Source organism: Rhincodon typus, unplaced genomic scaffold (genome assembly GCF_021869965.1).
Source record: "Rhincodon typus isolate 14 unplaced genomic scaffold, sRhiTyp1.1 hic_rhity00004160, whole genome shotgun sequence".
Taxonomy (NCBI): domain Eukaryota; kingdom Metazoa; phylum Chordata; class Chondrichthyes; order Orectolobiformes; family Rhincodontidae; genus Rhincodon; species Rhincodon typus.
The window spans coordinates 1-13,727 of record NW_025969798.1 but is presented as its reverse complement, the minus strand read 5'-3'; the positions used below and the strand labels follow the sequence as shown (position 1 = coordinate 13,727).

At 41.5% G+C, this 13,727-nt stretch overlaps 1 protein-coding gene across 2 annotated transcripts; it reads right to left on the bottom strand.

Annotated features, from left to right (window-relative positions):
* Positions 1-4,144: 4,144 nt before the first annotated feature.
* timm29 (translocase of inner mitochondrial membrane 29) lies at positions 4,145-8,442 on the bottom strand. 2 transcript variants are annotated; one of them, XM_048593833.1, is made up of 3 exons: positions 8,192-8,442; positions 6,769-7,550; positions 4,145-4,921 (listed from the first exon to the last, which is right to left on the bottom strand). In XM_048593833.1, exons 2-3 carry the CDS (start codon positions 6,851-6,853, stop codon positions 4,314-4,316), a joined length of 693 nt encoding a protein of 230 aa, XP_048449790.1. In that variant the 5' UTR covers positions 6,854-7,550; positions 8,192-8,442; the 3' UTR covers positions 4,145-4,313. The 2 variants fall into 2 exon arrangements, with proteins under 2 accessions (XP_048449790.1, XP_020387646.1); XM_020532057.2 differs by having other exon boundaries at positions 6,769-6,928.
* Positions 8,443-13,727: the final 5,285 nt, after the last annotated feature.

The window sequence follows — 13,727 nt, the reverse complement described above, 5'->3', positions numbered from 1 at the left end:
CTCCACCTATCCTCTCCTCTATCCCTCTTCTATCCGCCTCCCACTCTCTCCCTATTTATTTCAAAACCCCCTTCCCCTCCCCCTTTTCTGATGAAGGGTCTAGGCCCGAAACGTCAGCCTCTCTGCTCCTATGATGCTGCTTGGCCTGCTGTGTTCATCCAGCCCTGCACCTTGTTGTCTCGGATTCTCCAGCATCTGCAGTTCCTACTATCTCTGATTAGATGTTGTGAGGCAACCTGTTCAGGAGAGGAGGAACAGGATGGAAATGGGAAGGAAAACTGCTGAGATAAAGTATTGAAGTCAGAGGGGGAAAAAATCTATTCAATGAGGGCTGTCCTCTTAGAAAGCCTGATTTCCAAGGCATTGGCTGAGGGAATAAGGGGGGTGTGGGGCAAAAACAAGGAAAGAAGCTCTAACTGAGGGAGGCAGAAATTGATGGGAAGTCAGCAAGTCGTGACTGAGTCTCTGATAATCACGAGAATGATATGGTTAAGATACAACAATCAGAAAGATGTCAAGGCCAATTGTAGATAAAGCATACAGAGGTTAATAGTTGACTAAATCTGAGATCTTATATTGTGAATGTTCATTTGGTAGTACAGAATATTGCCGAGTATTACTGTTGTGTCAGTCATTATCCAACTGGTGCATTCTCCATGGCATACCTCCATCAATCAGAGTCCATTGCCAACCAATACTCTCCTTTCACACAGAATAAAAATTGTTTCCCCTTTACATTGTCTTTTCTTGTGAATTGTCCTGATTAGTCAAAGATTTTCATCTTGCTTTCAAAGTGCCTTCTTTCAATCAATAATCTAATATATTCTTCCTTATCAAGTAAAAAATGTAACTACCTAAATAAATATTGTAAAAATAAAATTAATTATAATCTCACGTTGCTTAAAATTATATTGTTTAATAAATGTACTTCTGGCTCCCCTCGGTGTGTGTCCATTTTCTCTGGTGTCTGTGTAACTCAGTCAGTAATCCTATCATAGTTTGTAGTTGAAGTGAAGAATTTAGTATTTGTGGTTGGAACATCCTCTCCAAAATTAAGCTCATAAGACCATTTCCCATTGTTTTGAATATAAGCATGCTCTCAGACTCGCTTCTTTCTAATGAGAGAGTTTCTCTTAAAATCTTATTGGTTCAACTATAGGTCCTAATTCTAGTCTGTTCAAAATCTACATGATTGTTGGGATGTTCCATTCCTTAAAATTCCTTCAATTTAACTATTTATCCTAGCTTTTCCCTCTTTACTCCTCAAATTCATTCTCTTCAAGTACATTGCAAATTGTAAGTTAAAGGGGCAATGGAATCTTATGCCATTAGCCTTTCAGGTAACACAATGTAGAACTGGAGCAACACAGCAGGCCAGGCAACATCAGAAGAGCAGGAAAGTTCGGGACCCTTCTTCAGAAATTGTGGGGGGGTGATGAAGGGAGCTCAGAAATAAATAAATAGAGAGAAGAGAGGAGGCGTGGGGCTGGGGAAGGTAGGTGGGATGGCGATAGGTGAGTGCCGGTAGGGAGTGGTGGGGATTGGTCAGTGAGGTGGGAGAATCAGATAGATGGGAGAGAAGATGGACAGGTTGTGTCAGATCAAGGAGATGGGAGATGAGATGAAGGGTTGGTCAGGGGATGAGGCCGGGGGTGGGAAGATTTTGAAATTGGTAAAATCCACGTTTAGGCCATTGGGCTGTTGGCCCCCAAGGTGGAATATGAGACGTTGCTCCTCCAGTTTCTGGGTCGCGTCATTGTGATACTGGAGGAGGCCCAGGATGGACATGTCGTCCAAGGAGTGGGAGGGGCAGTTAAAATGGTTTGTAACTGGAAGGTGTTGTCGTTTGTCATGAACAGAGTGTAGGTGATCTACAAAGTGGTCTCCAAGCCTCTGCTTGGTCTCACCAATGTAGAGGAGGTCACATCGGGAGCAGCAGATGCAGTAGACCTCATTGACAGATGTGCAGGTGAACCTTTGTCTGATGTTGAAGGTTTGTTTTGTGCCTTGAATGGAGGGGAGGGGGCAGGTGTAGCCGTTCCTGCGGTTGCAGAGAAAGGTGCTTGGGGTGGTGGGGTTAGTGGGGAGTGTGGAGTGGACAAGAGAGTGGTCCCTATGAAAGGCAGATGGGGTGCAAAGGGAAATATGTCTTTGGTTGTGGGGTCAGATTGTAGGTGGCCATCCCCTACTCCCAATTCCTCTGTCATCTGCTCCCAAGATGGGGCATTCCACTCCCGAAAATCCCAAATGTCCTCTTATTTCAAGGACTGCAACTTCCGCCCCCCCCCCCGACCCCGCTTTGGTGGTTGAAAATGCCCTCAACCACATCTCTTGCATTTCCCGCACCTCTGCCCTCACATCCCCTTCCCTCAACAAAAATAAAGACAGAAACCCCCTCGTCCTCACATATCACCCCACTAAGCTCCACATCCAACGTATCATTCTCTGCCATTTCTGCCACCTACAAGCTCAATACTGTGTTATCTCTGACTCCAGCATCTGCAGTTCTTACTATCTCTGAGCCTTTCAGGTAATGTGTTCCTGCTGCATGGAAGAAATTTTCTTGATTTCTCCTCTAGCTAAACCGATGACCACTGGTTACTGACACGTGCCGGAGAAAACAATTTATTCATACTTGCTTTATTAAGACACCCCATAGTTTGGAATACATCTATCTTCATGTATTAATCTCCTTCCTGAGATAAAATCCAAATTTTTCTAATCTGTCCAATGATTGAAGCCTCTAAACTCGGATATCATTCTGGTAAAGCTACTCTGCAGCCTTACATCCTACATCTGATGCCCAGAATTTGACGCAAATGAACATCTCTTTTAAAAAGCTGGCATAGGCAAGACAAGCCAAATGGCCTCCTTTTGTGCTATAAGATTCTGCAATAGTGAAAGGTTAAGGAATGGAATGCTATAACATCTACAGGCATTTGCAGACATGCTATCTGATTATTAACATGCTATAGGAAATTATTCCCTCCCTGCTGTTCCCTTGGCCTTAATCAATTCTGACCCTGCTTTGATCAGTACTTTGTCCAGAAAACAGTTTCTGTCCCACTCTTCCCTGATTCTATCATCATGCAGTCTTTCCAGCAGAGTCGGTTTAGCAAGCAAACTCAGGACACATTGAGAACCAGTTCTTGTGCCCTTCCTGTTCTGTAGGCAGGTGCATTTACGTATGGAAAGCTGAGAAGGGGTTTGTCAGATAAAATTAAGAGTAGATTCCATCTAAGTGTTTAAAATGGTGAAGTGTTTAAATAGATAAACTGTCTCCAATAGTTAAAGGGTTGATTACTACTGCAGATATACCAAGTTTGGCAAAATAACCAATTGTGACAGGTTTAAGAGACATTAGACAGATGTGAATGGCAGGGGATACAGAAATATGAACCATGTGCAAGCAGATTGGATTAGTTACACGGTTCTTTGTTCTATGACAATTTTTACATGAAGGTTTGGAAGTGGAATATACAGCTGGTCAATGTGGGGATACAGACTCAAATTTCAAAATGAAATTTCTTAACTAATGGTAGGAGAATTAATGACAGGGGTATAGGAAAAGGGTGGGAGAGTGGACCAATTTTGAAAGTACTCATGCAGACTCAATGGTCTTCTATGCTAAACTGGCCTATAGTTATGTAAAAGTTAGTCAGTTTCTAGGTTTCTGCCATCACTATTTGAATTCACCACTTGGTGGCATGAGAATGCCACTGAACCTGCCTCCCACTGCAAATAAAGTACAGATCATGAATATATTAAAGTGCTGTCTCATCACTTCTAGGAGACAAGTTTCCTCTATCCTTAATGTCTGTGCATTTGGTCCTGGGGCTTTAAGTGCATCGCTTGATAATCAATATACCAATGGTTAAATAGCCATGGTACATCATTCAATGAGATCATGACTGATCTGTGGCCTAACTCCATATACCAGTCTGTGTGTAAAAGAGGAGAAAGAAAGACAAAATGGTGAAGTGGTTGAATAAACTATATGGATAGCCCATTAGACAATTTTCTCAATATACTTTTCCAGTGTTCTGCTTGTACTTCTGTATCAATTCAACTTGCCACTGGAGTAGCTTGTCATTGGCTACAGTCAGCATTGTGACCTGGTACATTGAAAGTCGGGACAGCATAATTCTTGGGATTGTGTTTATTTAAGCTTTTTAAATTTTTTTTAAAACACATGTTAAATAAAGCTCCGAAATAGTCAAGAAGGATAAAACTGTGAGGTGATGAGACTAAGTTTCCATCCTCAACAACTTTTTATATGTTTTGTCACTACTGTGGCACAGTGTGCAGTGTTTTTAGCCTGCTCCCTTCTCCTCTGTGTCCTCTTCTCCAAGAATGACAGGCTGAAACTTTAATTCAAACAGTCTCTCATTCTCGGTTGAATGAAGATTCTGTGGCGTAACGGTTTGCAGCTCATCAGGCAGATAAGCAAACTCATTGTCATTGATGTCCCAGTCTTTCATTTTGGAACTAAGGATCCACCACTTGCCAAAAAACCCAATGTCCAAAACTCTGCCTGGAAAATCCGACCACCGTGGTTTCAAATATTCACATTGTGCATTGTATAAACTGGTCTTTGCATCATAGGGTGCTGCGTACACCAGAGAGAAGAGGAGCAGGTTCTGATGCCGGAGTCGGCCCTGGTTTTTAACTGTCACCAGATTCTGGATGTGCTGGTCTGACCGACTGTTCCGGACCCAAGGTGACAAAACTAAAAGCTGGTTTGATGATTCCAACAGAGTAGCCTGAAAGGATTTGTCACATGGATTTTTGTATCCACAAACACATGCCCCTGTGAGGAGCGCACAGTAAAAGGCAGCTTTTCCTGGGTGATCTCTGGCTCCCACAACAATCTCTTTACAGGCCTCTTTGTAATCATTAAGAAGGCTCCGTGTCCAGATACCTGCAACAGAACAAATCAGCACGTGAAATGTAAGTGTCTACTTTTGTCCCAGTTTGCTACAGACTTCCCAACTTCTCAAATTCCATGAAACTATGTACAACAAAATTGGTTAGATACTGACTACCCTTATGGAACAGGATGACACAAAGATGGTCTGTGAGGCCCTCCAAAATAGAGGGGCCAAAATAGCTGGGAGTATAAATACATAAATCACTAAAAGTATAATGCAAATCAATGAGGCCATTAAAAAACTGAATTGAAAGGTGGAGAGCTTATGCTAAGTTTGAATTGAACCTTGGTTAGACGTGTAATGAGCAAGTACTATGGATGCTGGAAAATTAACTTAACAAGTCTGGCAGCATCTGTGGAGAGAGATCAATGTTAACATTGAGTCCCGTGACCTTCTTCAGAAATTTATTAATTCTGTTTCTCTCTTCACAGATGCTGCCAGACCCCATCAGTTTTTCCAGCAATTTCTGTTTTTGTTTCTGATTTTCAGGATCTGTAGTCTTTGTGTTTTTTTTTGAAATGAATTAATGTTTTGACAGTTCTGATGAAAAGTCATCAATTTATAAACGTTAATTCTCTCTTTTCAAATTTTGCCTGAACTACTCCATACTTCCAGCGTTTGTGTTTTCGCTATTCTTGATTACAACACTCTCAAGAGTACAGTTCTGGCTGCAGTACTATTAAAATAAAGATTTATAACTGATGACTATGCATTTATCTTTATAAGAATGGTACCAGAACTGTGAGGCTATATCTGTAAGTAAAGCATGAATGGGCTTTTGAAGAATAAAAAGCTGAGGTTTGAGTTAGATGATGATGAAAGATTTTGATGGAGTGGATAGTGTTTCAGCCTGTGAAGAGCAGAATGAGACACTGTAAATTAAAGATAACTACACTGATATCCAGTAGGAAATTCAGAAGAAATTTCTTCACCTAAAGAGAGGTGAGAATGTGGAACTTTACCACAGGGTAAAGATATGAACACTCTTGATTTAATGGGAAGGGGGGAGAGTGAGCAGATGAGGGAGAAAGGAAGAAAGAGGATTATGATGGAAGATTTGACTTTGGTGTGCAGGTTCATAGCTCCTTGAAAGTGGAGTTGTAAGTAGACAGGGTAGTGAAGAAGTCATTTGGTTCACTTGCCTTATTGGTTAGCGCATTGAATAAAGGTTGGGATGTCATGTTGCGACTGTATTGGATATTGGTTAGGCCACTTTTGGAACATAGTGTTCAATTCTGATCTCCCTGCTAGGAAAGAGGTTGTGAAACTCGAAAGGATTCAAAAACGATTTACAAGGATGTTGCCGGGGTGGAGGGTTTGCATTGTACGGAGAGGCTGAATAGGCTGGGGCTATTTTCCTGACTTTATAGAAGTTTGTACAGTCATGAGGGGAATGGATAGGGTGTAGGTCAAGGTCTTTTCCTGAGGGTTGGGGAGTCCAAAACTAGAAGGCATGGGTGAGAGGGGCAAGATTTAAAAGGGACCTAAGGAGCAACTTTTTTATGCAGAGTGTGAATGCGTGTATGGAATGAGCTGCCAGAGGAAGTGGCGGAGGCTGGTACAATTACATTTAAAAGGCATCTGGATGGGGACATAAAAAAGGAAGGGTTTAGAAGGATATGTATAAATGCTGGCAGATGGAAATGGTTTAATTTAGAATATCTGGTTGGCCCGGACGAGTTGAACTGAAGGGTTTGTTTCCGTGCTGTAATCTCTATGACTCTGACTCTCTGAATGATGATAAAGGAGATTCGCATGGACTGGTTGAGCCGAAGCGTGCGTTCCCTTAGAGAATGAATAGCGATTATTTCCCGACCGGTCTGGACTGAGGTTTTACCTATGTTACTGTTTCGGACTCGACTCCAAAATCCCGGTGCGGTCGTAGGAGCCGAGTAGCAGAACCGTCGCCACAGCGTCGCCATCTTGACTGCGTTCCCACCTCAGGGGCCCCCTCGATCACACGGTGCGAGAGGAAGGTTCTGTCACGGACCATTGGACTCGAGCCAAGAAGCAGGAAAAGGAGGAGAATGCAAAGGTCAACGACAGACTGAGGGCATTACTGCGTTTTATAAATAGAGAACATGATCCGAAGCCGACCGGTGTTCAATCTATTCATCGCCACTAAATATTTGAAGCGGTTTTCCCGTCGGACCGAGCTTTCCGCTGCACCAAGATAATGCGCATGCACACACCTAGTTAAAGGGGAAGTTATCACCTATTCCTACCGGCGGAGAACAATAGGGTTGACAGCAACTGCTTAAAGGTTCTCGATTCCATCGCCCTCTGAGGCCCCTTTATTCCACCCGCTTCTGGCGTAGTGTCCCTACCCCTAGACCGGGAGACCCAGGTTCAAGTCCCAGAAGGACGTGTGTAACAATATCTTTGAACAGGTTGGCTGGAGGGGAAAAAAAATAGGTTGAAGCCAGTGTTTGTATTTTAAAATCTCACAGGCCGATGATGATGATGATGATGATAGCATTACTCAGTCACAGCACTGAGTGTGGAAAATGTACCAAATGGCAGATGGAAAAAGTTGGCTCAGCCACTGTGGGCGCGTCGGAGATGTTTGGTCGAACAAAAACAGAAGTTGCTGGGAAAACTCAGCGGATCTGGCAGCATCTGTGGAGAGAAATCACCAGTTAACATTTCAGATCGAGTGACCCTTCCTCAGAACAAATCCCAGAGACCTCCCAAATCGTTCCCCCAGCCAATTCATTTATTCAGCAAATTCAAATCCCCAAAGCGAAGCGATTGCCTTCATAACTTGCTGAATCTAAGGTGAGGTGACAAGTAAGAGAGACAGTCCTCAGTCATGCAGAGCATGGTTTGTATCTCTTAAGTACATTATGCTGCCCCGGACCTGGACCTGTTTATCAAGAACCATTCCTACAATTTTGCTTCAAAGTCTACCATTCGCCAAACGAGGGTTGTCACACGGGTCTTGTCGGTGACTTCCCGTTCCAAAGGATTTTGTTTCGCAGTAACTCTCGGTCAGGAAATTTGCTCCATAGGGATTACTGAGGGGCAAGGTGGCGTAAGCACAAAGTCAGTGAGGTGCAGCAGAGATAGTTTCAACCGCCTTGTGGGTTTTCATTAGGCGGCAGATCTGTAAAAGCCTGATGTTTACGAGGGTAGGAAGCCAGAAGAGGGTTCCAGTTGCAAATTGTTGCATTCACTATAGACAACTTGTGTACCTGATAGTTATGCCAGACATCGAATTAAATACATTTGAAACAAAAATCGCTGTGCAAATAACTTACCCAACAAAGCTTCAGCTGCAGCAGCGCACAGAAGAATTTTCACATGCAAGCCTGGTGGCTGGGTCCAGCTGCCCATCAATCATGGAGAGCTGAGACATTAAACTGTGTTTTTCAAACCAGCAACGTATCCACGAACAGTTGGAATGTACGAACAAGCTTCCTGAAGTTTATGGCTTAGGATTGTATTATTGCCTAACATATCGCTCTAACCACTGAGGTTAGAATTCTTTTTGCAAAAATTAGGTGACGCGTAATTGAGGCTCATTCCCCCGCCCCCCCCCCAAGTCGGTTAATAAACCAGTCATTACCAACAAAAGTAATCTACAGGGTAGTGTCTGCACCTGTGCTGAAAGTCTGGATTCAAGTCCCACCTCATCACCTAACAAAACATACCCAAACAGGTTGATGGACCAGTCATATTCAAGACCCACATTTCTTATTTGATTTTCTGGCTGTGGACAGCACGGATTTAGCCTTCCTTACCCCATCCTTATTATCCAGAAAAAAAAATGCTTCAGAATCAAACGCTTTGATGCTTCAACTTCCTTCTGAGTCACAAAGATTTAGATCGTGTATGAAGGGCTATTTTCCTTCTCAATACAACCCCAAACTATAATGGAAGATTGGGGGCGTTTTCCTTAGAAAGAAAAAAAGTCAGAGGGAAGACTTGATTGATGTGTACAAGTTTGAAGGGCCTGGATAGAGTAAATGGGAAGGACCAATTTCCCTTAGAAGGATCACTGATAAAGATTAGAGGGGAGATTTAAGATTTAGATTTTTTTTGCAAGAGAAAAGTAGGGAAAAAGAGACATAACCCCTGACCTCCTGTATGATGATGCCCAGGTATACACTGAAAATCATACAAAGCCCTGGAAAATGGGATTACACTGAATGGTTTGCCTCTTGCCAGCATAGACTAGAGGATAGAGTGACTCCTTCTGTGCCGTAAGTTTTTCTACATTTTCTAAATATTCTAAATATCCAAAAAGATGGAATGTATACGGTAAGGGCAGTGGAGTGGCACTATATGAATCGGACCATAGGAGGTTCAGCACAGACATGGGTTGAATGGCTCATTCAATAATAATTGTATTAATCACCAATAACCACCTGATAGCTGTATGGTCACATTTACTAACAGTATTAAAAATATGAATTCTTATGCTATGATTGTACTCACATCGAGTGGATTATTAACAAGCATTTAGGTTACAGCTGCTTTAAAATATCCTGTTTGCTGCAATGGGGTATAATAGTAGCTATATTACAAATCTGTACAGATAGACAGCATCTAGACTAAGAGCTTCCCAAAGTGGAAGTCTGGAGCCCAAGTTGAGGTCATCAGCTAACGCTTTTGAGGTCACAAAATCAGAAGCAGTAAATGTTGCATGTAAGAGCACTGACCAAGTTACAGCAGTCATGCTCCCGCTTTAATGGCCCCTTGTTGTCAGTTCTCAAAGGGGACAATTTTCAAAGCTCAAAAAAAAATGGAGGTCCTAACAGGAAACTGTTTGGGATGCACTGGTTTACAGCATCACGGTAGATGTCATTTCTTGATTCCATCCTGCCTACCAGTGAAGATGACTAAACATGGATACTTAGAAATGTTAAAATAAAAACCTCAAGCTATCAAGTGTAACACCACAATTTTATTCCAAAAAAGAATATGATTGAGAATAATGGCTACAGAATGTGGTCACATTTCTGCTACCTTCACAGAAATGATAGTGGGCTGCTGCTTCTGCTATTTCAGGACAAACCAAGAAACCCCCAGACAGCAGGGAAGATCTTACACTGAATAATTCATGCACTGTGACATTGTTAAATGAGTTTTCACAACATAGGATTTGAACTCAATCTCTGGGGTCAAATTTAGAATAATGTGATGAGGTGTCTGGGAACAGTGATAGCTGGTGCCCTGGTTTCTGCAGCATGGCCCTGAAAAGGAGGTTGTAAAGTTGTTGAACCTGACTATTGCTGAAATGAGAGTCAAACTCCAGTCAGACACAGTCAGAATAGACCAATAAGCTCACTAAGTTGACAAAATGGTTTTTTAAAAAATCTCTAGAAATCTCTGAACTTGCTGGCTGGTTTCTCAGCTGGACCAGCTGAACTGGGTTTCTATGGAGTTAATACAGTTGAATGAAGTATACAATTGTTCGGTTTACTAGGCACCAATGCATTATGCCTATACCCTAGAGATAGCCAAATGGATGGGGCTAGGCAGTGAATGTTTATCATAACCTTCCCTAAGCATGGTTGATCTTCAGCCAAGGTGCACTTTACAGCAGAGGAAGACTGGACCAAAACATCCGGCTCCTCTGGGGCTACAGCTGAGCAGTAATGAGTCTACAACAGTTCTTATTGTTAAGCCGAGCACTACATGGATTACTGCCGAAATGGGCAGTTTTGGGACAGTCTGTTCAGAAGTTTGAAATGGCAAGTTAAATGTAACATTACTAATCTCAATGGAGTGATACTGCAGCAAGATGCTGCATGGAGGGGCGGGGGTTGCAAATTAGTTTTCTCTTGGAAAATACAGTGCACAAGCAACCCTGGTTTGGAGCTCATTAAAATCGACAATAGCTTTAACAGCACTTCACACAAGGAAACTGCATTCTCCCATCTGGATTTAGCAGGGGAGAGATAAAAATAAATTAAAGATTACTCAAAACCATCTAATATTAGTGTTTTATTTGATAATTCATGTATTACAGGATGATTTTCTAATATGGTCTAACAATCTCATGTCGCTGTAATAAAATCTACACACAACACAGATGAATAAAGGTCTAGCCAGTCTACAGAAACATTTCTAGATTACACTAAAAACACTAAACTACACATTGGTAAAACCCTCTAGCAAGGTTTGGATCAGGATAGCTGTAAATGGGTTAACAAGAATAGTTCAGGGTCAATAACAAGCCTCATTTGTAAAGTAAGAGAAGATTTTAAAAAGTCCAAAAAGCAGAATAAAAATTCTGCCCAATGCTTTGTACCAATTGTACAAGGAAAACATTTACAAGGGCAGACCCACCAGAGTTTAATTCATCAGGTGAGTGACAATTCTCTGAATTTTGTTCACAACTCACTTCAACACAACTGCAGCTGCAGGGATTAAAAAAAAAGGTCCAATTAAAAGGGGAATCCCAAACTTTCAAATGGGATCCACATTAGTAACTCTGAACTGTTCCATTCAAGTTTCACCAGTTACTGTGCCGCCTGCCCAGCTAATCGCAGATCAATTATCCTTGCTGTCAGCCATTGCTGTGATAATTTATCACATTAAACCCTTACCCATTCTAAATTTTTTTAAAATCCTTTTTACTGTAGAAATATTCTACAAAAACTGCCTAATTGAGATGGTTGAGGCTAATGTTGAAATCACGCCTGCTCTGTAATACTCAATTAGGGATCACACTGACACAGGATTATGGCGCAAAGTTCACACACCTTGTAGGATTATAGGCTGTGCACACTGCACCAAGATTCAGCGATCATTCACACTAATAAACCTGACAATACACTGCAAGTGTTCCTTCAGCTGTGCACAGTCAATGACTCATTCATGTCTATATAATTTAAGAGTTCCACACTGTAAAACTCCAATAGCTAACCAGCACTTAAGAAGCATTCTCTACATATTGAGCAGAGCTTTGTGGATCCTAATGGGTGCCAATGTTTTGTTTCAGGTTTTTCAGAATATAAAATGTTATATACACACATTTTCTTTTCCCACTGGCATGGGTTAAAAGCTTTTAAAAAAAAAATAGAAACAAATCTGATAGTGATAAATAGACTAATACTAGTTTGACCCATCACAAGAAAACGAAGAACAATGATACTATTGATGTCCAGGTCAAGAAAACACATGGGAAAAGTTGAAGTGTGCAGTTTCCAATTGAAACGTTAAGCAAGTAGCCCAAACCTTGATTGTATGGAAGTCACTCCAGGCCAGGCAAGCCAAGCTAAGTCATATAAGGGATCAGATGGAAAAAAAAAACAATCGCAGGACAAGGTCTCAACCCTACAAATAAACCCTGGACTTTAGGATGTATGGCATCAACAGATTTCCTGAGCCAGAAAAGCCTACTGATATATTAAATATTTACCAATCATTAGGTCAATCTCAACATTGTGTAGATGTGGTTGGTCTATATATAGACACATGCACTCTTATAGACCTTTACAAGGTCACTGTTTGGGGTGGGAAGGGGTAAATCATGGTGCCTTATCCACTAGTCATTAATTAGCTGAGGCACTATTCACTTCTCTCAGACTCCTCTTGATACCCAAATGGCAGTGCTCAGTCAGTATTTGCCAAAAATCCCAATGTTCAGCTCTCAAAACTAGTCCAATTAATTTTATTATTTAGAAGGGTTCAAAGTGAAAGTATTAATTTATTAACCCAGATTTATTTCTGACTGGACAGCAAAAGGTAGGTAGGTGGTGTCATATAACTTGTACACACTGGATACCTTTTGGAGGTACGGTTCACAATTTAGTACTTTTTGGGAATGGGTATAAAAACAGTAGTTACTAGGACAATAGTGACTGGTGGGGAAAGAGGTCAGAGAAACTAAAACAAACAACGGCTACGTTGAACTCTTTGATTTGGATTTCTTGTCAATGTTAAAATTGAATTGACTTAACAGCTCTTCTGAAACAACACACCCTTAACAGAAGACTCAGGAATCGCAGGAAACAAACTGTTCACAGCTCATGTGCCAACAGTTAAGACACATCAATATTCAGTCACAGGCAACCACTCCAAAGCTAATGCTAGCAAAATAGCTATGGGTGAAGTAGCAAGGAGAGGAATTATTAAAAAGTGGTTTGCTTCTGAGTCACAGGACCTTTCTTTAAAGCCTTTAAAATCATCACCAGCAAAGCAAAGAGAGTTACTTAGGATTATGTCGAGTGAGACAACAGTCTTTCCTCCAGACTGGAAGCAGTTAACATTCCTCTACTCTAGAAAGAAAATACAAATCTGAAAAGAATATTCACAATAAATTACTGCTAAAGTTTGTCCAAAATGCTTCCTTGATAGACAATTCTCCTGAGTAATCACTTCCTTGGGGCTACTGCAATAGTATAAGTGACCTGTAACTAACAACACTTAGATGCAAATTCGTTTAAAAAAAATTACAACCTAAAAGCTAGTTTGGGATCCAGGGTCATTAATGAGATAATGTGGGTATCTACCTCCTGATTCAATGAACGGCTCAGTTTAAATGAGACCCATTGTCCCAGAAATAATTATGCAAATGAGAATGTTCACAGGTGGAAGGTTACAAGGAAACATTCAATACCACAAAGAACTGGAATCTCATAAGGCACCCAGGAAGCTTTATTAAATGGGCCAAATGCGCCACCAGCTTTTGTGCATAAAGCAATAGCTAATTCTTCTAGAGATAGTAGGAACTGCAGATGCTGGAGAATCTGAGATAACAAGGTGTAGAGCTGGATGAACACAGCAGGCCAAGCAGCATCAGAGGAGCAGGAAGGCTGATGTTTCGGGCCTAGACCCTTCTTC

Coding starts and splice junctions, on each gene's coding strand:
- timm29 (XM_048593833.1), bottom strand. CDS start 6,853: ATGGCGACGCTGTGGCGACGGTTCTGCTACTCGGCTCCTACGACCGCA. Junction 4,922..6,768: donor AGTCCGAAACAGTAACATAG/GTAAAACCTCAG, acceptor GTTCTGTTGCAG/GTATCTGGACACGGAGCCTT.